Source organism: Ranitomeya imitator, chromosome 1 (assembly GCF_032444005.1).
Source record: "Ranitomeya imitator isolate aRanImi1 chromosome 1, aRanImi1.pri, whole genome shotgun sequence".
Lineage (NCBI taxonomy): Eukaryota > Metazoa > Chordata > Amphibia > Anura > Dendrobatidae > Ranitomeya > Ranitomeya imitator.
Genome location: NC_091282.1, coordinates 385,094,505 through 385,120,223, shown reverse-complemented (window position 1 = coordinate 385,120,223; position 25,719 = coordinate 385,094,505). Strand labels below are relative to the sequence as shown.

Sequence of the window (25,719 nt, the reverse complement as noted above, 5' to 3'; positions counted from 1 at the left end):
CCCTGTTCCCATGTGGGCCAGTCCGAGCCCGTCTGACCTCACCAATTTGTTGCTAGTCACCTATCCTGAGTAGTGATGAGCGAGTGTACTCGTTGCTCGGGTTTTCACGAGCACGCTCAGGTGATCTCTGAATATTTGTTAGTGTTCGGAGATTTAGTTTTCATCTCCGCAGATGAATGATTTACAGCTACTGCCCAGCCTGAGTACATGTAGGGGCTACCTGGTTGCTAGGGAATCCCCACATTTAATCAAGCTGGATAGTAGCTGTAAATCATTTAGCTGCCGCGATTAAAACTTAAGCACTAAAAAATACTCGGAGACCACCCGAGCATGCTCTGGAAAACCTGAGCAACGAGTACACTCGCTCATCACTAATCCTGAGTATAAAGTAGTTCATCAACAACAAAGTGGAGGACAATCCCTTATATTTTCCCAGCCATCGAGTGACCATGCTCAGCTCTGATTTTACCAGTTGGTACTTTCTCAGGATTGTGTTTCTAATGGTTACTTTGGCGGTTAGTGCCCAGAAGAAACTAGAGTGTTGAAAAGAAACTGAAGATAATATAATTTTTTTTAATTCTTAATCTTTACCGGACAAGTTATGACTTGAAGACCAAATAAGGAAATCACTTTAAGCCATTAAACCTGCTGCAAGCATTCCCTCATACAATAGCCAGAAATGTTGCCTTTACAGGTTTGGCCAGATAATTGCAATGGCGGAGGAGTGTAATTTCCTTGTCAGTGCCCTGAGTGCACAAACAAAGAAAATTCAGGCGATCTTTTCACAAAATCAGGTATATCAAACATGTCACTTACAGAGGGCATTAGCAAATGAAATACTGACTAAACATTTACTTTTCAAGAAGAATAAACATTTCACGTTTCGCCAGGATTGAAAGTCTACTGAAAATGCATTTAAAGAGTAGCCATCATTTTATTTGTATTATTGCCTCATAAACTAATAGTACAGATGAAAATAAGACACTTTGTAATATATCTAACTAGCTGAAGAGCCCGGCGTTGCCTGGGCATAGTAAATATCTGTGGTTAGTTATAGCACGTCACTTCTCTTATTTTCCCATCACGCCTCTCATTTTCCCAATCACATCTTTAATTTTCCCCCTCACATCTCTCATTTTCTCCCTCACACCTCTCATTTTCTCCCTTACTCCTCTCATTCCTAACACTTGTCAGTTCGACCTCACATCTGTCATTTTCAGATCACTACACTATTTTCCCTCACTCCTCTCATTTTGCACTCACACCTTTTAATTTTCACCTCACACCTCTCATTTTCACCTCAGTATATACATGTTTGTCATCTCCCTTATATATAGTATACACCTGTATGTCATCTCCTGTATATAGTATATACCTGTATGTCATCTCCCCTGTATATAGTATATACCTGCTGTGTGTCATCTCCCCTGTATATAGTATATACCTGTATGTCATCTCCTCCTATATATAGTATATACCTGTATGTCATCTCCTCCTATATATAGTATATACCTGTATGTCATCTCCTCCTATATATAGTATATACCTGTATGTCATCTCCTTCTATATATAGTATATACCTGTATGTCATCTCCTCCTGTATATAGTATAGACCTATGTGTCATCTCCCCTGTATATAGTATATATCTGTGTGTCATCTCCTCCTGTATATAGTATATACCTGTATGTCATCTTCTATATATAGCATATACCTGTATGTCATCTCCTCCTGTATATAGTATATACCTGTAGGTAATCTGCTCCTGTATATAGTATATACCTGTGTGTCATCTCCTCCTGTATATAGTATATACCTGTATGTCATCTCCTCCTGTATATAGTATGTACCTGTATGTCATCTCCTCCTTTATATAGTATATACCTGTGTGTCATCTCTCCTGTATATAGTATATATCTATGTGTCATCTCCCCTGTATATAGTATATACCTGTGTGATCTCCTGTATTAGACCTCGTTAACACGTTATTTGCTCAGTATTTTTACCTTAGTATTTGTAAGATAAATTGGCAGCCTGATAAATCCCCAGCCAACAGGAAGCCCTCCCCCTGGCAGCATATATTAGCTCACACATACACATAATAGACAGGTCATGTGACTGACAGCTGCCGTATTTCCTATATGGTACATTTGTTGCTCTTGTAGTTTGTCTGCTTATTAATCAGATTTTTATTTTTGAAGGCTAATACCAGACTTGTGTGTGTTTTAGGGCGAGTTTCGTTTGTCAAGTTGTGTGTGTTGAGTTTTGTGTGGCAACATGTGTGTAGCAACTTTTTGTGTGTCGAGTTGCATGTGACAGGTTAGTGTAGCAAGTTGTGTGCAGCAAGTTTTGCGCATGGCGAGTTTTGCGCGTGGTGAGTTTTATGTCTGGTGCCTTTTGAGTATGTGCAAGTTTTGTGTGAGGCAACTTTTGCATGTGTTGCAAATTTTGTGCATGTGGCAATTTTTCCGCATGTGCAAGTTTTGCGTGTGGCGAGTTTTCCATGAGGTGAGTTTTGCACTTGTGGCGAGTTTTGCGTGAGCCTATTTTTTGCATGTGGCGAGTTTTGCGCGTGGTGAGTTTTGAGCGGCGACTTTTGTGTTTCGACTTTTATGTGGCGAGGTTGGTGTATGTGTGGTGAAATGTGTGCTGAGGGTGGTATATGTGTTCAAGCACGTGGTAGTGTGTGGCGCATTTTGTGTGTGTGTTCATATCCCCGTGTGTGGTGAGTATCCCATGTCTGGGTCCCACCTTAGCAACTGTACGGTATATACTCTTTGGCGCCATCGCTCTCACTCTTTAAGTCCCCCTTGTTCACATCTGGCAGCTGTCAATTTGCCTCCAACACTTTTCCTTTCACTTTTCCCCATTATGTAGATAGGGAAAAAATAGTTTGGTGAATTGGAAAGCGCGGGGTTAAAATTTCACCTCACAACGTAGCCTATGACGCTCTCAGGGTCCAGACGTGTGACTGTGCAAAATTTTGTTGCTGTAGCTGCGACGCTTCCAGCACTTTTCCTTTCACTTTTTTCCCCATTATGTAGATAGGGGCAAAATTGTTTGGTGAATTGGAACGTGCGGGGTTAAAATTTCGCCTCACAACATAGCCTATGACGCTCTCGGGGTCTAGACGTGTGACTGTGCAAAATTTTGTGGCTGTAGCTGCGACGGTGCAGATGCCAATCCCGGACATACACACACACACACATACACACATTCAGCTTTATATAGTAGATGAGAGAATCCAATTCTTTCTCCTCCAGGACTGCTCTTTCATTCTCAAAATTCTCAAATCATGCATAAAATCTGTTTTCAATTAACACAGATTTTCCCATTACTGAGATGACATTTGATGCTCATAAAGTTGTCTATTTAGGATAATTTGTAGCAGAGTGCTTGTGTCTGATTATAACTCCCATTTTCCCCCTCACCCTTCATAGACTATTAGAAGCACCAACTGTCATCTCTTATCTCAGGAATGGGAAAATATCTATTCACTGAATACAGAATTTGCCCACGAATGGAAAAATAAATATAAACCCAAAAGGGGGGAAAGCAAATTCCTCTGATAAGATATATTTACAAAGTTGCTTATTGTTATGTGTACAATTAATTGATAGAAAATGAAAAAACTTAAAATGTCGGTTGCACTTTAACACTTTTTGGACCATCCATTGACTTTAAAGATCCGGATGCCCCCGCTCCTAATTGCAGTGATGTTCTAACGCAGTAGTCCTATAGCTGTGGGATCGGGGATGTGGCTGTCTCTGACAGTTCCCATAGACTGTCTGTGCCTTATTGATCTATGTATACCCAGTGCCAAACAATCGTTGTGTATGCAGTAATATGAAGCGGAGACAGCGCTTCCGCCTCCACACACAGTGGTCACGTGATCGCTGCGTACAAGGAGGGAACAGGAGCTGCTGGGTCATAGGAAACTCTGACAGGTCTGCTATTTCAATATTTTAATACCACCAAAGACCTTATAGGAGGCAAAATGTGTAAAATAAATTAAATAAAAATAAATTATGTCCGATTTATAACAGTATTTGTTACAGAAAGGGGAACAAATTTTTAAATGTGTTTTAAGGGATCCAAGGGGTAACATTTCTCCTTGTGGAAAGTGACATGCCAAGCCTGGCATGCCAATGTGAGGAGACGTTAAAGGCCATGTTCACACTATGCGTTTTTAACTGCGGAACCGCCGCGATTTTGCCGCTGCGGGTCCGCAGCTGTTTTCCATGCAGGGTACAGTACAATGTACCCTATGGAAAACAGGAACCGCTGTGCCCACATTGCGGAAATGCACTAAAAAAGCCGCGCTGAATAGCTGAGGTAAAAAAGAAGTACCATGTCACTTCTTTGTGCGGAACTGCAGCGGTTCTGCACCCATAGACCTCCATTGTGAGGTCAAACCCGCAGTAAAACCCGCAGACGAAAAAAAATCTGCGGGTTTTCTGCGGTTTGTGGTGCAGAACCGCTGCAGCAGGAAGTGCATGGGCGGAGTGTGGCTGTGCCCCATTCCCCCCCCCCCATGCTCCGATGCCACCCCCCCATGCTCCGACGCCCCCCCCGTGCCCTCATCTCCCCCCCTTATACTTACCGGGCCTCCCGGTGTCCGTCCGGCCGTCTTCTCCCTGGGCGCCGCCATCTTCCAAAATGGCGGGTGTTAGGAGTCGAGTTTCCTCTGCTGCACAGGGGGAATCTCGATCCGTCCCCGCTGCGATCTCCCATTCTCCTCCAGCCGCAGTGGAGTCTGCTCAGCAGGGACGTCGCTCCCAGTGTCTTGCTCGCTCTCACTCTGTACAGAGAGTTACTGCTGCTTCTTCAGCTCCTGCCATTAAAGTCAGTGCTGGTCAGCGGCGAGCGGACTTCCCTGGGACTAAGTCCTTGTTTGCGCACACTGAGCATGCCCAGAGCAAGATCTCCCGTTGGAGATCGAGGGTCATGTGCTCTGGCTCTGCAGCGCATTCCATTGGTCCTCTTGGCAGGTCTTGGAAGGGCAAAGTTTCTGTGGCCACTTCCTGTCCTGCAATTATATAAACTGCGCATGACCGCACGGCCATGCGCTAGTGTACAATTGAATACGTGTGTTTGTTGTGAGTGCAAGTCGTTCATTAAATACCCCTACCCTATTGTATGACTGTTCGCGTATGGAGTATGGCTGCTATCTAGCGCCCGACAAATCACTCAACGTGTCACACACGTATCAGCGTCTATTGCTGTGACCGCCAGTGCGGCGCCACGCGCCAGTAGTGCGCTTCCTGACCCACGTCTGGGTGCTTAGTGGTGCCTGCCAGCACGGCACAGTTCGCACTTCGATGCTCTAATTATAAGAGTTGCCTAACACACCCTGTTGCGGTGTTGTGCCAGCTAGGGTCTAATCGGACTTCAATCCTAGTTGGGGTTAAGTTCGCTGACTGCTTGCTCGCCTTCTATGTGCGGTACCGCGACCCTGTGACGCAACAGGATCGCTTCCTTCACGTTGGGTGAAGTTTAACCCACGCGAGTATACTTATGAGTACCGCCATATAGTCCGTCATTACTCAGCAGCAGGTTCCATCTCTGCACGGTGGACCCCGGGCTACGAACGCACCGTACACTATCAGTCTTATTATTTGGTGCGTTCCGCTAGCCCTAACATTACACTAGCGCCAGGGTCTGGCTAGTGATGTCGGACAAACAGCAATCCCTGCGGTATATATAGCAGCTGGAGGGTAGGTTGGCGGCTCTCGAGAGCGCAACCTCAGCTGTGGATGTTACCGCAGTTGCTGTACAGGCTGCCAGCGTGGCTGCAGCAACTTTGTCCATTTGCACCCCTGTTCCGACATTTTCTCGCCTCCCGCTGCCAGAAAAATTTTCTGGTAATAGCAAATTTTGTAGGGGATTCGTGAGTCAGTGCTCTATTCATCTCGAGCTTCTGGCTGCACGTTTCCCCACAGAGCGGGCTAAGGTGGGATTTATTGTGTCTCTATTGTCGGACAGGGCGTTGGAATGGGCTACGCCGCTGTGGGAGCGTGGCGATCATGTGGTGCAGAGTGCTCCTCTGTTTTTGAGCACTTTAAAACAGGTCTTTTTAGGACCTCAAGTCACCCATGACACTGCGCTCCAACTGCTGGCATTAACTCAGGGTGAGTCCTTGGTCAGTCATTTTGCCGTCCAATTCCGCACTTTAGCATCTGAGCTGGAATGGTCGGATAAAGCTCTTATCCCCATATTTTGGAGGGGCTTGGCTGACCATGTAAAGGACGCTCTGGCCACTAGGGAGATTCCTGCCACACTGGAGGAGTTAATAACAGTCTCCACTCAAATTGACCTCCGTTTTAACGAGCGGAGGTTAGAGCGAGCCCAGTGTAGGCAGAGGTTTCGGCTGGCTCCTACTTTCGCCAAACCTCTGGAATCTCCGGTCCTGGTTCCTGAGTCACATGAGGCCAGGGAAGTGTCACAAGCGGGACTTAAGTCCCGGACCGCTTGTGCACTCAGGGTCTTCATGTTTGCCAGCAGTCTGGACATTTAGCCACCAGATGTCCTCAGCGGTCGAGGAAACGTCAGCGTCTAGTGGTCGTAGGTGGAGGTACACTAGACACGGCGACGTTTGCCTCTAAATTGTCCTTTAAGGGGACAATTACTATAGGCTCATTCTCCCACTCGGTAGAGCTCTGCGTGGATTCTGGGGCGGAGGGCAATTTTATGTCTTCTGCCTTCGCCCAACGCCACGCAATACCTCTGGTTATGCTAGCTCAACCTGTAACGGTACGAGTGGTGAATGGGTCGACTCTGCCCTCACAGATAACTCACCAGACCATCCCTTTTACTCTGTCCATGTCGCCATCTCATCAGGAGATTATTTCCCTGCTCATCATTCCAGAGGGAATTGATGAAGTCCTGTTGGGAATACCTTGGCTACGGTACCACTCTCCTCATATCGAGTGGTCCTCAGGCAGAATTCTGGGATGGGGTGAATTTTGTGGGGGTAGGTGTCAGAGGGAGTGCGTTCAGGTAGCTACAACTGAGGTACCCGCAGAGCTTTCCTCTCTCCCCAAGCAGTATTGGTCGTATGCAGACGTATTCTCCAAAAAGGCGGCGGAGACCCTTCCGCCCCATCACCCCTATGACTGTCCTATTGACCTCTTGCCTGGTGCTGAGCCTCCCCGGGGTCGAGTCTATCCGCTATCTCTCCCGGAGACGGAGGCAATGTCACAGTACATCCAGGAAAATCTGGCAAGAGGGTTCATCAGGAAGTCAGTGTCACCTGCTGGGGCAAGGTTCTTCTTCGTGCAGAAGAAGAGTGGGGAATTGCGTCCATGCATAGACTACAGGGGTCTTAACGCCATCACCGTTAAGAATAAATACCCTTTGCCTTTGATATCTGAACTGTTCGATAGGCTTCGGGGAGCAAGGATATTTACTAAATTAGATCTGCGGGGTGCTTACAACCTGATTCGCATCCGTGAGGGGGACGAATGGAAGACGGCTTTTAACACCAGGGATGGGCACTATGAATATCTGGTGATGCCCTTTGGGCTCTGTAATGCCCCAGCCGTTTTCCAAGACTTTGTGAACGATATCTTCCGGGATATGCTTTCCACCTCGGTCGTAGTCTATCTGGATGATATTCTCATCTACTCTCCAGATATTGACTCCCACCGGAGAGATGTTTGCAAAGTCTTCGACCTCCTACGGGCAAACTCCCTCTATGCCAAGTTGGAGAAGTGTATGTTTGAGCAGGAGTCCTTACCTTTCCTAGGCTACATCATCTCAGCCCAGGGATTGGCTATGGATCCTGCCAAACTACAGGCTGTGATGGACTGGCAGGAACCCCATTCTCTTAAAGCGGTGCAGCGCTTTATGGGGTTCATCAATTATCGCCAGTTCATCCCGCATTTCTCAACTTTGGTAGCTCCCTTGGTTGCCCTCACCAAGAAGGGGGCGAATCCCAAATTGTGGTCTGAGGAGGTCTCCAAGGCTTTTATCTCTATAAAGTCACACTTCGCTAGCGCTCCCATTCTTCATCGCCCCGATGTTAATAAGCCATTTATCATGGAGGTGGATGCCTCTTCTGTTGGTGCTGGAGCAGTCCTCTTCCAAAAGGATGCTCAAGGTCGGAAGCATCCTTGCTTCTTTTTCTCCAAGACCTTCGCACCAGCAGAGAGGAATTATTCCATCGGGGACAGGGAGTTGCTAGCCATGAAGTTGGCTTTCTCGGAGTGGAGACATCTCTTGGAGGGAGCACGTTTTCCCTTCCAAGTCTTCACAGATCACAAAAATTTGGTGTATCTGCAGACAGCTCAGCGGTTGAATTCTCGCCAGGCCAGATGGTCCTTGTTCTTCTCCCGGTTTCATTTCACCCTCCATTTCCTTTCTGGGGAGAAGAACATTTGGGCTGACGCTCTCTCTCGCTCCGTTGTGTCATCTGCGGAGGAGGAGGAGCCTCGGCTTATTGTCCCCACCGAGAGTTTGAGAATCGTGGCCCCGGTTTCGCTGGAGTCTGTGCCCCCGGGCAAGACTTTTGTTCCATCTAGTTTGCGACCGGAGGTTCTCTCTTGGGCGCACTCGTCCAGGGTGGGTGGACATTTTGGTACTAAAAGGACATCAGAGTTACTGGCGAGGACATACTGGTGGCCGCATATGGCTCGTGATGTCGCGGAGTACGTTCGGGCGTGTGTCTCTTGCGCCAGGAACAAGACTCCTCGGCAACGGCCAGCTGGGTTGCTTTATCCTCTGCCCGTGGCTGACAGGCCCTGGGAGATGGTCGGGATGGACTTTGTGGTTGGCTTACCCAAGTCTCGTAATTGCACCATTATCTGGGTGATCACCGATCATTTTTCCAAAATGGTGCATTTGGTGCCTCTTCCACGGCTACCATCTGCACGGGCGTTGGCTGTCGTGTTTATCAAGCATATCTTTCGCTTACACGGTATGCCAGACAAAATTGTTAGTGACCGGGGTCCCCAGTTTGCGTCTCGATTCTAGAGGGAGCTATGTCGTCTACTCAGTATTGAGTTAAATCTCTCTTCGGCATATCATCCCGAGACGAATGGGTTGGTAGAAAGGGCCAACCAGACCTTGGTCACATATCTGCGACATTTTGTTTCTGCCAGACAGGATGACTGGGCATCCTTGCTACCGTGGGCAGAGTTTGCACTTAACAATGCCGTAGCCGACTCTACCGGTCAGACTCCATTCCTCTTAAATTACGGCCAGCATCCGCGTGTTCCTGTGCCCATGCCTGTGTCTTCCGCTGATCCCAGGGTGGCAGACTGGGCTGTGGAGGCACGGGACATTTGGGATCGCACGCAGGATGCCATTCGGGCCTCCAAGGAGAGAATGAGGTCCTCCGCCGACTTTTGCCCCTGGCGACTTGGTGTGGCTCTCCGCTCGTAGCATCAGGCTGCGAGTTGAGTCCACTAAGTTTGCTCCTCGCTACTTGGGTCCCTTCAAGGTTCTCGAACAGGTTAATCCTGTGGTCTACCGCCTGGCTCTTCCTCCACGCTTGGGTATCACCGACACCTTTCATGTGTCCCTCTTGAAACCCGTATACATGTCCCGGTTTTCCGAGTCATCTGCCGGGACATCGGGTTCGTCTACGGACGATTACGAGGTGAACGCTATTTTGGGGTGCAAGGTGGTACGCGGCAAAAAGTTTTATTTGGTGGATTGGAAGGGTTATGGTCCAGAGGACAGGTCTTGGGAGCCTGCTGAAAACGTTCGGGCCCCACAGCTCATTGCTGCCTTCGAGCGTAGCGAGGCCCAAGGAGGGGGGGCCCTAGGAGGGGGGGTAATGTTAGGAGTCAAGTTTCCTCTGCTGCACAGGGGGAATCTCGATCCGTCTCCGCTGCGGTCTCCCATTCTCTTCCAGCCGCAGTGGAGTCTGCTCAGCAGGGACGTCGCTCCCAGTGTCTTGCTCGCTCTCACTCTGTACAGAGAGTTACTGCTGCTTCTTCAGCTCCTGCCATTAAAGTCAGTGCTGGTCAGCGGCGAGCGGACTTCCCTGGGACTAAGTCCTTGTTTGCGCACACTGAGCATGCCCAGAGCAAGATCTCCCGTTGGAGATCGAGGGTCATGTGCTCTGGCTCTGCAGCGCATTCCATTGGTCCTCTTGGCAGGTCTTGGAAGGGCAAAGTTTCTGTGGCCACTTCCTGTCCTGCAATTATATAAACTGTGCATGACCGCATGGCCATGCGCTAGTGTACAATTGAATACGTGTGTTTGTTGTGAGTGCAAGTCGTTCATTAAATACCCCTACCCTATTGTATGACTGTTCGCGTATGGAGTATGGCTGCTATCTAGCGCCCGACAAATCACTCAACGTGTCACACACGTATCAGCGTCTATTGCTGTGACCGCCAGTGCGGCGCCACGCACCAGTAGTGCGCTTCCTGACCCACGTCTGGGTGCTTAGTGGTGCCTGCCAGCACGGCACAGTTCGCACTTCGGTGCTCTAATTATAAGAGTTGCCTAACACACCCTGTTGCGGTGTTGTGCCAGCAAGGGTCTAATCGGACTTCAATCCTAGTTGGGGTTAAGTTCGCTGACTGCTTGCTCGCCTTCTATGTGCGGTACCGCGACCCTGTGACGCAACAGGATTGCTTCCTTCACGTTGGGTGAAGTTTAACCCACGCGAGTATACTTATGAGTACCGCCATATAGTCCGTCATTACTCAGCAGCAGGTTCCATCTCTGCACGGTGGACCCCGGGCTACGAACGCACCGTACACTATCAGTCTTATTATTTGGTGCGTTCCGCTAGCCCTAACAGCGGGCGCATGCGCACATTTTGATCACTGTGATAACCTCACAGTGATCAAAATAAAAAAAAAGGTAAATGACCCCCCCCCCCTTTATCACCCCCATAGGTAGTAACAATAATAAAATAAAGAATTTTTTTTTCCCCCACTACAGTTAGAACTAGGGTTAGGGTTAGGGGTAGGGGTAGGGTTAGGGGTAGGGTTAGGGGTAGGGTTAGGGTATTTTCAGCCATTTTAACCCTAAAAAACTTCCTAGAAAACACACAGACTCTGCAGAGAAAACTGCATAAAAAACTACACTAAAAACCGCATAAAAAAACGCATCAAAAACGCACCAAAAACGCACCAAAAAACGCACCTGCGTTTTCTGCCAAGAGCTGCGGTTTTTAGTGCAGAAAAAACAGCAGGGAAATCAGGAACGTGTGAACATGGCCAAAGCCTTGCAATGCTTCTATGGGAAATTAAATATGCAAATTGCTTTTTCAGAGAGGAAGTATATACTAGAACTCCATTGCCACCTATTGGAAGCAGCAATCCTAAAAGTCAATATCAACCCTTTAAAGAGACTTGCCACATGACTTAGGATAAAAGCCAAACCAGGATCTCAATTTGCAGACATGTGTTTCAGGGTTCTGCTCCTCGTCAGTGGAAAGTGTGAGATCTGTTTTGGCTGTGTGAGAGGCGTCTGACTGGGATCCAAGGGGTAACGTTTCTCTTTGTGAAGAGTATTTTAGTAATTCTTTGTAGTCATTTAAAAAAATTAAAGGAGATAAACAGACACTTATTTACCGTACTTTACTTTACCACTTATACAATCAAAAGTAAAAAAGGGAGCATATGACGTGACATAAAAATCAAGCCCCATGTATTACAAATAAATGATGCAAAAATTACTTGAATATGCAATCAAGAAATTTTTTTACAGCTCTAATCCGCATGTACAAACAAAAAGAAAAAATTGAAAATTTGTTTGGTTAGGCATAGGGTTAAATATTTATGATGTCTGAGTACTGACATATTGTAACTTGTATTGGCTTATTTTGACATTAACATTATGTGCAGCATGAATAGCTGTGAAAATAGAATTTAGCTAAAAATGCATTAAATTTCTTCCTATGTACTTTTGTCTTCGTAGCTTGCCGATGTTTACAGTTCTTCGTAAATTTTCTATTTTGTTTACACTAATTCTTGAAATAGTCATTTTAAGGTAAGAATTTTTTTTTTATAATTATATATTTATCATTTTCTTAAGAGAATATGAAAACTTATAGGACAAACCTTTAGTTTGACCAGATCGAGCACCATAAACTGTGCATATAACTAGTATGTATGTTGGAGGAAAGTTTGCTCATATGTAAACAAACAGTATATGGTCTTGTACATAAAAAAATATAACATAAAAGTTAATAACTAATCTCATGTAAATACAAAAACTCAATGGATGACATTTTATTAATGTCAAAAGAAGGGTGCGCTAGTTTTCACACCATTGATTCATGTGACAGATTCATCAGCAGCGTATAGAGTCTTATGCAAAGCATTGTCAAGTTATATATAGACATATTTAATAAGTTACAAATGAACAAAGGCACACATGATCCCAGAGTACATCCAGTGACCTTACTCAAGCTTATTTAAGGGCACCTGTCACGGTTGCAGCCAGGTATGTCATTCTCTGAAATACTGTGGCATACTGCATCTAGTTAAATCAGGTGAGTTTATGAAATTTCCGAACCTCCTGATATGATAAAATTTTGCTTCTGTGAAGAATAAAAACTGTTTGTGGACTACTGTAGAAAAGTGACTACTACAAGCAAACATTCTTACTGATCAAATACAGAGGATAATGGTAACAACCCTAGTCTAGAGTAGTGAAGGCAATAATGTCAACGGCACGGATAGTCCAGAGCAGTGTTCCCCAACGCCATTCCTCATGAGCCACCAGCAGACCATGTGTCAGGATTTCCTTATCACTTAGTATTGCACAAGTCATGGAATTATTACCTGTGGAATGCTAAAGAAATCCTGAAAACATTGTTTGTTGGTGGGTCATGTGGAATGGAGTTGGGGAACACTGGTCTAAGGTATTGCAAGCGTGAAAACAAAAATGGCCTAGAGCAGAAATAAGAGTATCTTCTGCTTCCCCTTTTAGTACATAGCTGAGAAGGGGAGTTGATTAAATGGGTTGTCCTAGCTGTTTCCCATGTTTGGCCCTGTTAAATTAAAAACACCTAAACTCACCTCCTGTGTCGGCGCCATTCCAGCAGGGTCATTACTTGCATTCTCAGGGCTGCTGCCACCCGCGTTCCCGTGGCTCACATGACGTTGTTACATCACATGAGCTCTGCGCCCAATCAGCCCTGAGTCTCTGTCCCTGCCCTCAGAAGTATAACTATTCAAGAGGAACTGAGGGCAACGACTGGCCCCTCACTTCCTCTTGATTACTTAAACGTCTAAAGGATGGACAGTAACACCGGTGCTGATTGGGCGCAAAGCTCATGTGACGTAACAACTTCATGTGAGCACCGGGAATGGGAGTGCCGACATCGTTGGAATGGTGCCGGAATGGGAAGTGAGTATAGGTATTTTTATTTTAATGTGGCCAAATATAGGAAATGAGAAGGACAAGTAGTGGACCCCTAAATAATTTTGTGTGCTGCAAAAGCAGGTGTTCTATGAGCTTTATCAAATGTGCAGCTTGGATGTTGCTATGTGTTGCTATGTGGGTGCGGAAAGTATTCAGACCCCTTTAAATTTTTCACTCTTTGTTTCATTGCAGCCATTTGGTAAATTCAAAAAAGTAAATTTTTTCCTCATTAATGTACACTCTGTACCCCATCTTGAATGAAAAAAACAGAAATGTAATTTTTGACAATTTATTAAAAAAGAAAAACTGAAATATCACATGGTCATAAGTATTCAGACCCTTTGCTCAGAATTGAGTAGAAGCACCCTTTTGAGCTAGTACAGCCATGACCAGGAGGTGCGTGCCAGCCCCAACACGCATTTTGGTAAGTTACCTACGTCAGGGAGCGTGCAGATGGCATGGCAGTCGATTAAAATATACATGCGGTCCGGGAAGTAGGTGGGGCTAACCCAAGGGAAATGTCAACAGTTACTATGGACACTGAACGACGGCCAGAATTTGTGTCACAGAGTGGGCGGAGTCAAGCTAATTCAAGTCACATAACGCTGTCTGGGCGTGTCCGTAGGTCCTGATGGTGCCGTACTGACAACAAGCATGTTGCCATAGCCCCCACAGCGTCAGCAAGCCCCACAATGGGTGGAAGGCAGGGGTAGAAATACGTGGGGCCCCACGTGAACAAACCCCAACCGACACACACGTGGAAGACAGCGGACCACAGCGGAGCACAGGCACCATGCCAGGTGTCAAAGCATATCTAGTGCAGCCAGGGTCTGATGCAATGAGACATATTGAGAAGAAAAAATATATCCCAATGATGATACAGAAAGATAATTATTATACCAGCAATACACACAAAACCCCCTCATTAATGCATGAATGGTACCCATAACCTATACATTTGAATGGACATATACATAAAACTGTTATTTGTTACCAATTTTAGCAGAGAAGATTACATGTCCATATTCATAATAAGAGGTCCCAATAGTCAAACTATCAGCAACATTAGTTATTAGTCCAAACACCTATCTATATAATCCGTATAAATATCATTTTGCATGCAGGTCTGTAAAACTTCTAGATGCTTTGTATTCATGTGAAGTGCAGACTCTTCACCATGTGGTTAGTAACACCGAGGTCTCCAATCAGACTCAATCTATTGAGCCATTCCCACACTGCCAGGACTCCATAGCCAAGAAACCAAGTTCAAATGCCAGCCAAAACTGTTAAAAAAATAAAAACAAATGAAAAAAACAAGGCTGAACACATGTGTAAGGCAACATGTGCCACACAACCCAGGACCAGATGATTCACAGAAATGGTGCATAACTGATGTTCTCATTGAGTCCAGATGGATGGACTGTGTCAAGTGTCCAAATCCATCTGGACTCAAGCTGGGCAAGTTTTCTAGATGTACCCCCCCTCGAATATCCCCATCCAGCATGTCTATACCTTTCACCCTATGGAGGCCTGGGACGCAGCCATGATATCTTTTGAAATGGCGGGGAAGTGTTTTCAACATGGATGCATCCCCCTGGGCCGCTGCCGCAATAATCCCACGGACATGTTCCCTCGTCCATACTTTCAACTGGCGTGTGGTCATCTCGACATATATTTTATTACAAGGACACACAGCATAGTAGATTACATTTATGCTAGTGCAAGTAATGTGTTTCTTGATTTTAAACTGACGGGATCCACTAGAATTGGTAAATATATCACACCGGTCAATATTGGGTCATGCCACACAGCGCCTACAGGGGGTGCTGTTATGACCTGGTGGTTAGGAGCACCCGGAATGACCCGATAATTAAACCTCATACAAGACGAGCTCTGGGATGTGGGAGCTCTGCTGACCGCAAGCCCTAATCCTATCACACACACTAGAAATAGCCGTGGAGCGCTCCTGACCAGACCTTGGCGCCTCGTCACAGCCTAAGAACTATCTAGCCCTAGAGATAGAAAATAAAGCCTACCTTGCCTCAGAGAAATTCCCCAAAGGTAAAGGAAGCCCCCCACATATATTGACTGTGAGTAAGATGAAAGTCACAAATGCAGAAATGAAACAGGTTTCAGCAAAGGGAGGCCAGACTTACTAAATAGACAGAGGATAGGAAAGGTAACTTTGCGATCAGCACAAAAACCTACAAAGACCACGCAGAGTGTGCAAAAAAAGACCTCCGCACCGACTCACGGTGCGGAGGGGCCACTCTGCATCCCAGAGCTTCCAGCTAGCAAGACAAAATCATGAAAACCAGCTGGACAAGAAAACAGAGAACAAAATAAGACTATAAGGAACTTAGCTTCTGCAGGAGAAGGCAGGTCATCAGAGAGATCCAGGAGCGAACTGAACGAATGCAAAAACATTGACAGCTGGCATGGAGTAACGATCTGAGAGGAGTTAAATAGAGCAGCCAACCAAAGGATAAACCACGTCACCTGTGTAAGGAACCTCAGAAGCAGCAGCTTCACTCAAAGCCACCAGAGGGAGCCCATAGACAGAACTCGCCGAAGTACCATTCACGACCACAGGAGGGAGTTCGACAACAGAATTCACAACAGGGTGCATCCATGTCTCACCGCCATAGAATCCAGAAATGTAGTAGAAGGCTCACTTACACAGTGACTCCGTACCAGATGGTCAAGTAAGTTTTTGGATCTCCTGGCCGTGATGCAGGCCCTTGCAGGGATGAGTTTAGAAATCACCGGATCCACCCTCAGGATATGCCAAGATTTACCTAAGATTTTTCTCATAAGTGGAAATTGGGAGTGGAAATTTGTTACAAATCGGACAATTGTTTGGTCCCTACTTGTCCTTGTTTCATACAGGAGGGAATGCCTCACCGTATGTCTTGCCCTATTATATGCCTTCTTGATCATACGGTTACTGTAACCGTGTTCCTTTAACCGACTCTTAAGATCCTCTGCTTGTTCCAAAAATATTTCCTCGGTAGAACATAATCTATGGAGATGCAGGAATTGTCCAGTTGGGATGGATTGGATCATGTGGCCCGGGTGATATGAGGACGCGTGCAGGAGCATGATAGTGGACGTGGGCTTATGAAAGATGTCAGTCTGTAGTTCTCCATTTACATCATGTCTAAGCGTGACATCCCAAAACTCCATAGTTGAGTGATCACATTTGTATGTGATAAAAATGTTTAGATGATTTTTATTTAAGGAGGACATGCAGTCCTGCAGACATTCCTTCGAACCCCGCCAGATCAGCAAAATGTCATCAATGTACCACATCCAGGAGAGGACACGGTCCATTGACGACGGCTGATCTGGCAGGGAGAGGTCCCTCTCCCACAGCCCCAGGAACAGGTTGGCATAGGCCAGGGCAAAGGTAGCCCCCATGACAGTGCCCTGAAGCTGCAGGAAGAAGGACCACTTAAAAACAAAAAAATTATGGGTTAAAGAAAATGTTAACAATTCAAGGGCCAATCCTCTAATGTCCTTAGACAAATTTGAGGACCCTAGAAAAAATGACGCAGTCCGTGGTCCATCATCATGTCTGATGCTGGTGTACAGGGACTCGATGTCCGCTGTCACCAGCATCATGTCATCATTAAGTTGCAGCCCATCATCTCTCCTGAGTAGGTCACCCGTATCCTTGAGAAATGATGGCAATCCCTCCACCAGAGGCTGGAGTTTGGAGTCTATCCACCGATTCACATTTTCAAGATAGTTCCTCCTCCCTGAGATGACATAATCTATTATGCTGTGTGTCCTTGTAATAAAATATATGTCGGGATGACCTCACGCCAGTTGAAAGTACGGACGAGGAAACATGTCCGTGGGATTATTGCGGCAGTGGCCCAGGGGAATGCATCCACGTTGAAAACACTTCCCCGCCATTTCAAAAGATTTCATGGCTGCGACCCAGGCCTCCTTAGGGTGAGAGGTATAGACATGCTGGATGGGTGTATTCGGGGGTGTGGTACATCTAGAAAATTTGCCCAACTTGAGTCCAGATGGATTTTGACACTTGACACGGTCCATCCACCTGGACTCAATGAGAACATCAGTTATGCACCACTTCTGTGAGTCATCTGGTCCTGGGTTGTGCAGCACATGCTTCCTTACTCATATGTTCAGCGTTGTTTTTAATTTGTTTTGATTTTTTTAACAGTTTTGGTTGGAATTTGCACTTTGTTTCTTGGCCCTGAGTCCTGGCAGTATGTAAAGAGGAGAGGCAAAGGAATAGACCATACATAGGGGATCACCTGACGCATGAGATCAGCATAAAATCTTATTTTTATTAGGCACAAAAAGAACACGCACAACACATTTTTAAAAACATTTAAAAGTAGTCACATATGTGACATAAAATATTATTCAACGATTCATAATGGAGCCCACCACCTGAAAAACTTCCCAAAAAATACAAGCCTATATATACAGTGTTAGTATCTATATAAACAGCATTCCAAGAACCCAAAGAGCCAAATACTAAGTCCCTTAGAGGGTTAAATGTTGTGAATTCTGCTCTTGGGCTCCCTCCGGTGGTTATGAGTGGTAGTGCTGCTGTCTGTGGATCGCAGCATTTATCAGGTGTGTTCACTTAGTGCAATTTGGACTGGGCTATTTAGTCTTGATTGATCCTTTAGTCAGTGCCAGTTGTCCATTGTTTTTGGAGGATTCACATCCTTACCTGGTCTCTCCTGTTTTGCTGTTCATTTCAACAAAGATAAGTTCTGGCTTTGTTTTTGCTGTCCACATGCTGTGGACCTTATAGTTCAGTGCATTTTCATGTTTTGTCTTGTCCAGCTTTGTCTGTGAAGGATTTTTTTCAGCCAAGCTGTGTCTCTGGAGATGCAGATATACCCTCCATGTCTTTAGTCAGATGTGGAGATTTGTATTTTCTGCGGTGGATATTTTCTAGTGTTTTAATACTGACCGCATAGTACTCTGTCCTATTCTTTCTTTTTAGCTAGAATGGCCTCCTTTGCTAAATCCTGATTTCAGTCTGCGTATGTCATTTCCCTCTCCTCTCACAGTCAATATTTGTGGGGGGCTGTCTATCCTTTGGGGATTTTCTCTGAGGCAAGATAGTTTTCCCTTTTCTATCATTAGGGGAAGTTAGTTCTTAGGCTGTGTCGAGGTGTCTAGGGAGTGTTAGGTACATCCCACGGCTACTTCTAGTTGCGATGCTAAGTTCAGGGTCTGCGGTCAGTACAGGTACCACCTTCTCCAGAGTACGTCTCATGCTGCTCCTAGGCCACCAGATCATAACAGTACAACTGGCCAACAATGAGTTAAACGCATCTCAGAAGAAGGGAAGAAAAGTGCTGAGCCATTTTTTTTTCTGTAGTCTGTTTTGTCTTTTCTTCCCTCTTTTCCTCTGGGTGGCTCAGGAGTTAGGCGCTGGCATGGAGGTTCAGGAATTGGTTTCTCGTGTGGACCAACTAGCTGCTAGAGTACAGGGTATTTCCGATTATATCGTTCAGACTCCGGTTTTAGAGCCTAGAATTCCTACTCCTGATTTGTTTTTTGGGGACAGGTCCAAATTTTTGAGCTTTAAAAATAACTGTAAACTGTTTTTTGCTCTGAAACCCCTTTCTTCTGGTGATCCCATTCAGCAGGTTAAAATTGTTATTTCCCTGTTGCGTGGTGATCCTCAGGATTGGGCATTTTCCCTGGAATCTGGGAATCCTGCTTTGCTTAATGTAGACACCTTTTTTCAGGCGCTAGGGTTATTGTATGATGAACCTAATTCAGTGGATCATGCAGAGAAGACCTTGTTGGCCATGTGTCAGGGTCAAGAAGCGGCAGAATCGTATTGCCAGAAATTTAGAAAATGGTCTGTGTTGACTAAATGGAATGAGGATGCCTTGACGGCAATTTTCAGAAAGGGTCTTTCTGAATCCGTTAAAGATGTTATGGTGGGGTTCCCCACGCCTGCTGGTCTGAGTGATCCCTATGTCTCTGGCCATTCAGATTGATCGGCGCTTGAGCGAGCGCAGAGTTGTGCACACTGTGGCGTTGTCCTCCGAGCGTAGCCTTGAGCCTATGCAGTGTGATAGGATTTTGTCTAGAGCTGAACGACAAAGATTCAGGCGTCAGAATAGGTTGTGTTTTTACTGCGGCGATTCTGCTCATGTTATTTCTGATTGCCCTAAGCGTACAAAGAGAATCGCTAGTTCTGTTACCATCAGTACTGTACAACCTAAATTTCTGTTATCTGTGACCTTGATCTGCTCATTATCGTCATTTTCTGTCATGGCATTTGTGGATTCAGGCGCCGCTCTGAACTTAATGGACTTAGAATTTGCCAGACGTTGTGGTTTCCTCTTGCAGCCTTTGCAGAACCCTATTCCTTTAAGGGGGATTGATGCTACACCGTTGGCTATAAATAAACCTCAGTTTTGGACACAGCTGACCATGCGCATGGCGCCAGCCCATCAGGAAGATTGTCGTTTTTTGGTGCTGCATAATTTGCATGATGATATTGTGCTGGGTTTTCCATGGTTACAGGTACACAATCCGGTGTTAGATTGGAAATCTATGTCTGTGACTAGTTGGGGTTGTCAGTGGGTTCATGGTCACGTTTCTTTGATGTCAATTTCCTCTTCCCCCTCTTCTGAAATTCCTGAGTTTTTGTCAGATTTCCAGGATGTATTCGATGAGCCCAAATCCAGTTCTCTTCCACCGCATAGGGACTGTGATTGTGCTATTGACTTGATTCCAGGTTGTAAGTTCCCTAAGGGCCGACTTTTCAACCTGTCTGTGCCAGAACATGCCGCCATGCAGAGCTATATTAAGGAGTCTTTGGAGAAGGGGCATATTCGGCCATCTTCTTCACCATTGGGAGCAGATTTTTTTTTTGTTGCCAAGAAGGATGGCTCCTTGAGACCCTGTATTGATTATCGCCTCTTGAATAAGATCACGGTCAAATTTCAATACCCTTTGCCTTTGCTTACTGATTTGTTTGCTAGGATTAAGGGGGCTAGTTGGTTTACTAAGATTGACCTTCGAGGGGCATATAATCTTATTCGTATTGAGCAGGGTGACGAATGGAAAACTGCATTTAATACGCCCGAAGGCCATTTTGAATACCTTGTGATGCCATTCGGACTCTCTAATGCCCCATCTGTGTTCCAGTCCATCATGCATGATATCTTTCGGAGTTATCTTGATAAATTCATGGTTGTATATTTGGATGATATTTTGATTTTTTCCGATGATTGGGAGTGTCATGTGAAACAGGTCAGGATGGTATTTCAGATCCTCCGTAATAATGCTTTATTTGTGAAGGGGTCGAAGTGCCTCTTTGGAGTGCAGAAGGTTTCTTTTTTGGGTTTCATTTTTTCTCCCTCATCTATAGAAATGGATCCGGTTAAGGTTCAGGCCATTCATGATTGGATTCAGCCCACATCTGTGAAGAGCCTTCAGAAATTCTTGGGCTTTGCTAATTTTTATCGTCGTTTCATTGCCAACTTCTCCAGTGTGGTTAAACCTCTGACCGATTTGACGAAGAAAGGCGCGGATGTGACGAATTGGTCCTCCGCGGCTGTTTCTGCCTTTCAGGAGCTTAAACGCCGATTTACTTCTGCCCCTGTGTTGCGTCAGCCGGATGTTTCTCTTCCATTTCAGGTTGAGGTTGACGCGTCTGAGATTGAGGCAGGGGCCGTTTTGTCTCAGAGGAATTCTGATGGTTCCTTGATGAAACCGTGTGCCTTCTTTTCTCGGAAGTTTTCGCCTGCGGAGCGCAATTATGATGTCGGCAATCGGGAGTTGTTGGCTATGAAGTGGGCATTTGAGGAGTGGCGACATTGGCTTGAGGGGGCCAAGCACCGTATTGTGGTCCTGACCGATCATAAGAATCTGATTTACCTCGAGTCTGCCAAACGACTGAATCCTAGACAGGCTCGATGGTCCCTGTTTTTCTCCCGTTTTGATTTTGTGGTCTCGTATCTTCCGGGTTCTAAAAATGTTAAGGCTGATGCCCTCTCTAGGAGTTTTTTTCCTGATTCCCCTGGGGTTCTTGAGCCGGTCAGCATTCTGAAGGAAGGGGTGATTCTTTCTGCCATCTCCCCTGATTTACGACGGGTTCTTCAGGAAATTCAGGCTAATAAACCTGACCGCTGTCCAGTGGGGAAACTGTTTGTTCCTGATAGATGGACTAGTAAAGTGATTTCTGAGGTTCATTGTTCTGTGTTGGCTGGCCATCCTGGGATTTTTGGTACCAGAGATTTGGTTGTAGGTCCTTTTGGTGGCCTTCTTTGTCGCGGGATGTGCGTTACTTTGTGCAGTCCTGTGGGATTTGTGCGCGGGCTAAGCCTTGCTGTGGGTTGCTTCTGCCTTTGCCGGTCCCTGAGAGACCTTGGATGCATATTTCTATGGATTTTATTTCAGATCTTCAAGTTTCCCAGAGGATGTCGGTTATCTGGGTGGTTTGTGACCGGTTTTCTAAGATGGTTCATTTGGTACCTTTGCCTAAATTGCCTTCCTCTTCTGATTTGGTTCCGTTGTTTTTTCAGCATGTGGTTCGTTTGCATGGCATTCCGGAGAATATTGTGTCCGATAGAGGTTCCCAGTTTGTTTCTAGGTTTTGGCGGGCCTTTTGTGCTAGGCTGGGCATTGATTTGTCTTTTTCTTCCGCATTTCATCCTCAGACAAATGGCCAAACCGAGCGAACTAATCAGACTTTGGAAACTTATTTGAGATGCTTTGTGTCTGCTGATCAGGATGATTGGGTGGCTTTCTTGACATTGGCCGAGTTTGCCCTTAATAATCCAGCTAGTTCTGCTACCTTGGTTTCGCCTTTTTTTGTAATTTTGGTTTTCATCCTCGTTTTTCTTCAGGGCAGGTTGTGCCTTCTGATTGTCCTGGCGTGGATTCTGTGGTTGACAGGCTGCACCAAAATTGGGCTCATGTGGTGGACAATTTGGTTTTGTCTCAGGAGGCGGCTCAGCGTTTTGCTAACCGTCGTCGGTGTGTTGGTTCCCGGCTTCGGGTTGGGGATTTGGTCTGGTTGTCTTCCCGTCATGTTCCTATGAAGGTTTCTTCCAGTAAGTTTAAGCCTCGGTTTATTGGTCCTTATAGGATTTCTGAGATTATCAATCCAGTGTCTTTTCGTTTGGCCCTTCCTGCCTCTTTTTCCATCCACAATGTTTTCCATAGATCTTTGTTGCGGAAGTATGTGGTGCCCGTTGTTCCCTCGGTTGATCCTCCGGCCCCGGTGTTGATTGATGGGGAGTTGGAGTATGTGGTTGAGAAAATTTTGGATTTTCATTTTTCGAGGCGGAAGCTTCAGTATCTTGTCAAATGGAAGGGTTATGGCCAGGAGGATAATTCTTGGGTTGTTGCCTCTGATGTTCATGCTGACGATTTGGTTTGTGCCTTTCATTTGGCTCGTCCTGATCGGCCTGGGGGCTCTGGTGAGGGTTCGGTGACCCCTCCTCAAGGGGGGGTACTGTTGTGAATTCTGCTCTTGGGCTCCCTCCGGTGGTTATGAGTGGTAGTGCTGCTGTCTTTGGATCGCAGCATTTATCAGGTGTGTTCACTTAGTGCAATTTGGACTGGGCTATTTAGTCTTGCTTGATCCTTTAGTCAGTGCCAGTTGTCCATTGTTTTTGGAGGATTCACATCCATACCTGGTCTCTCCTGTTTTGCTGTTCATTTCAACAAAGATAAGTCCTGGCTTTGTTTTTGCTGTGCACATGCTGTGGACCTTATAGTTTAGTGCATTTTTATGCTTTGTCTTGTCCAGCTTTGTCTGTGAAGGATTTTTTGCAGCCAAGCTGTGTCTCTGGAGATGCAGATATACCCTCCATGTCTTTAGTCAGATGTGGAGATTTGTATTTTCTGCAGTGGATATTTTCTAGTGTTTTAATACTGACCGCATAGTACTCTGTCCTATTCTTTCTTTTTAGCTAGAATGGCCTCCTTTGCTAAATCCTGATTTCAGTCTGCGTATGTCACAGTCAATATTTGTGGGGGGCTGTCTATCCTTTGGGGATTTTCTCTGAGGCAAGATAGTTTTCCCGTTTATATCTTTAGGGGAAGTTAGTTCTTAGGCTGTGTCGAGGTGTCTAGGGAGTGTTAGGTACATCCCACGGCTACTTCTAGTTGCAGTGCTAAGTTCAGGGTCTGCGGTCAGTACAGGTACCACCTTCTCCAGAGTACGTCTCATGCTGCTCCTAGGCCACCAGATCATAACAGTTAAAATACTGAAAATAGCAATTTGCATATTAGTATATACTGTGTTTATCTTTAACAGCTCTATACAAGAACAGTGGGCGTAGTGTTGAATAACTCCAATTGTTCCACGTAAAATATATAGACAAATAGAAGAGAGCCTACAAATTTGCAGGCTTGCACAAGGCCCCCTAGCTAAATATGCTCCATTCAAGAGATGTATACATTGATAAGCAAAAACGGCTACATGGTCAACCACAGACACATACAAATGGTTACTAAAGAGGCTGTAGGCACCAACCATACCCAATAGTAAAAGGAGGTGCTATAGTTCATTGAGTACCCACAGGGAGTAAGCCAGGTGGTGCCGATACCCGACGCGTGTCGCCAATCTAAGTAGCTTCATCAGGGGTGACTCTTGAATGTTTCCTGTGTTCTTTTATACATTGCATAGTCTTGAATCAAATGCAGCTGTGCTGCTTACCAAAGGAGCGTGGAGTACATCAGGCCGGGGATCCCCATGAACAGCGTTTGGCAAGCGCCAACGATGCATGCGTGGATGGTAACTCCGCCCATCGCGTGTCATCGCCCCCGCCCCCAGCAGTCATGGAAACCCATATACAATTAAACAGCGCTTGGGCATCCATCATAGCAATGTTGCCAGTCAAGGAAGCGTAGGAACCATCGCCACAGAAGTCCACAAGGTCAGTGTGTGGTAAATGCTGGCAATGCAAATGCGGGCAGTAACTCCGCCCATCGCGCGTCATCGCTCCCGCCCCCAGGAGCCATGGAAATATATAAACAAATAGACAAAGTGTTCATGCTTATACTAAGATACAATACCTGTCATGGCCGGCAGGTTTATAGATATAGCATCACACCGCTAGTTACGAAAATACTATACAGAGTAAGGCCATGTTTAGGCCATTAGATAGCATGAAGTCTATAATAAAGTCATATTTTTAAGATGCATAATCATAATCATCGATTGTTTATCACACTTTAAGTAACAGTGATTCAGATACATGCGCTGTATTGCTGAGTAACGGCAAGTACTTTTACCAATTTTAACTCTTCAAAGCCCATTCGGCCCATGGCCTCTTTACACAACCATTTATCCGCTAAATAGCAGAAAGTTGAGAAAATACTTTACGAAGGAGGCCATGCTTAGTCTGTTAGATGGCACAAAATCCATAAGGAAATCATAACTTTGAGATGCATAGTCAAAACCATAAGTTGTTTAGCACACTTTAAGTAGCGGCGATTCAGACGCATGTACTGTATTGCAGAAGAACGGCAAATACAATTACCACTTTTTAACTCATCCGATCCCATTCGGCCTAAGGCCTCTTTACACAACCATTTATCCACTAAATAGCAGAAAGCACTAGACATAAAGAGTCCAAATCCAACAGACTGAGGTACAGTACGCCTCCAACCATAATGACACTACCCCGCAAAGTGTCAAGTCCAAACTATGAAACATACATATACAGTGGGGCAAAAAAGTATTTAGTCAGTCAGCAATAGTGCAAGTTCCACCACTTAAAAAGATGAGAGGCGTCTGTAATTTACATCATAGGTAGACCTCAACTATGGGAGACAAACTGAGAAAAATCCAGAAAATCACATTGTCTGTTTTTTTAACATTTTATTTGCATATTATGGTGGAAAATAAGTATTTGGTCAGAAACAAACAATCAAGATGTCAGGCTCTCACAGACCTGTAACTTATTCTTTAAGAGTCTCCTCTTTCCTCCACTCATTACCTGTAGTAATGGCACCTGTTTAAACTTGTTATCAGTATAAAAAGACACCTGTGCACACCCTCAAACAGTCTGACTCCAAACTCCACTATGGTGAAGACCAAATAGCTGTCAAAAGACACCAGAAACAAAATTGTAGCCCTGCACCAGGCTGGGAAGACTGAATCTGCAATAGCCAACCAGCTTGGAGTGAAAAAATCAACAGTGGGAGCAATAATTAGAAAATGGAAGACATACAAGACCACTGATAATCTCCCTCGATCTGGGGCTCCACGCAAAATCCCACCCCGTGGGGTCAGAATGATCACAAGAGCGGTGAGCAAAAATCCCAGAACCACGCGGGGGGACCTAGTGAATGAACTGCAGAGAGCTGGGACCAATGTAGCAAGGCCTACCATAAGTAACACACTACGC

At 45.6% G+C, this 25,719-nt stretch overlaps 1 protein-coding gene across 5 annotated transcripts in view; it reads left to right on the top strand.

Annotated features, from left to right (window-relative positions):
* SLC35D2 (solute carrier family 35 member D2) overlaps positions 1-25,719 on the top strand; it is a 222,178-nt gene that overhangs the window by 36,148 nt on the left and 160,311 nt on the right. For all 5 annotated transcript variants that reach the window (XR_011320504.1, XM_069762050.1, XM_069762047.1 and 2 more), the window contains exon 5: positions 11,882-11,953. Coding sequence is in view for 4 of the 5 variants with exons in the window: in XM_069762050.1 (XP_069618151.1) it covers positions 11,882-11,953 (72 nt within the window). In the remaining variant the exon portion in view is untranslated. The remainder of the gene's footprint in view (positions 1-11,881; positions 11,954-25,719) is intronic.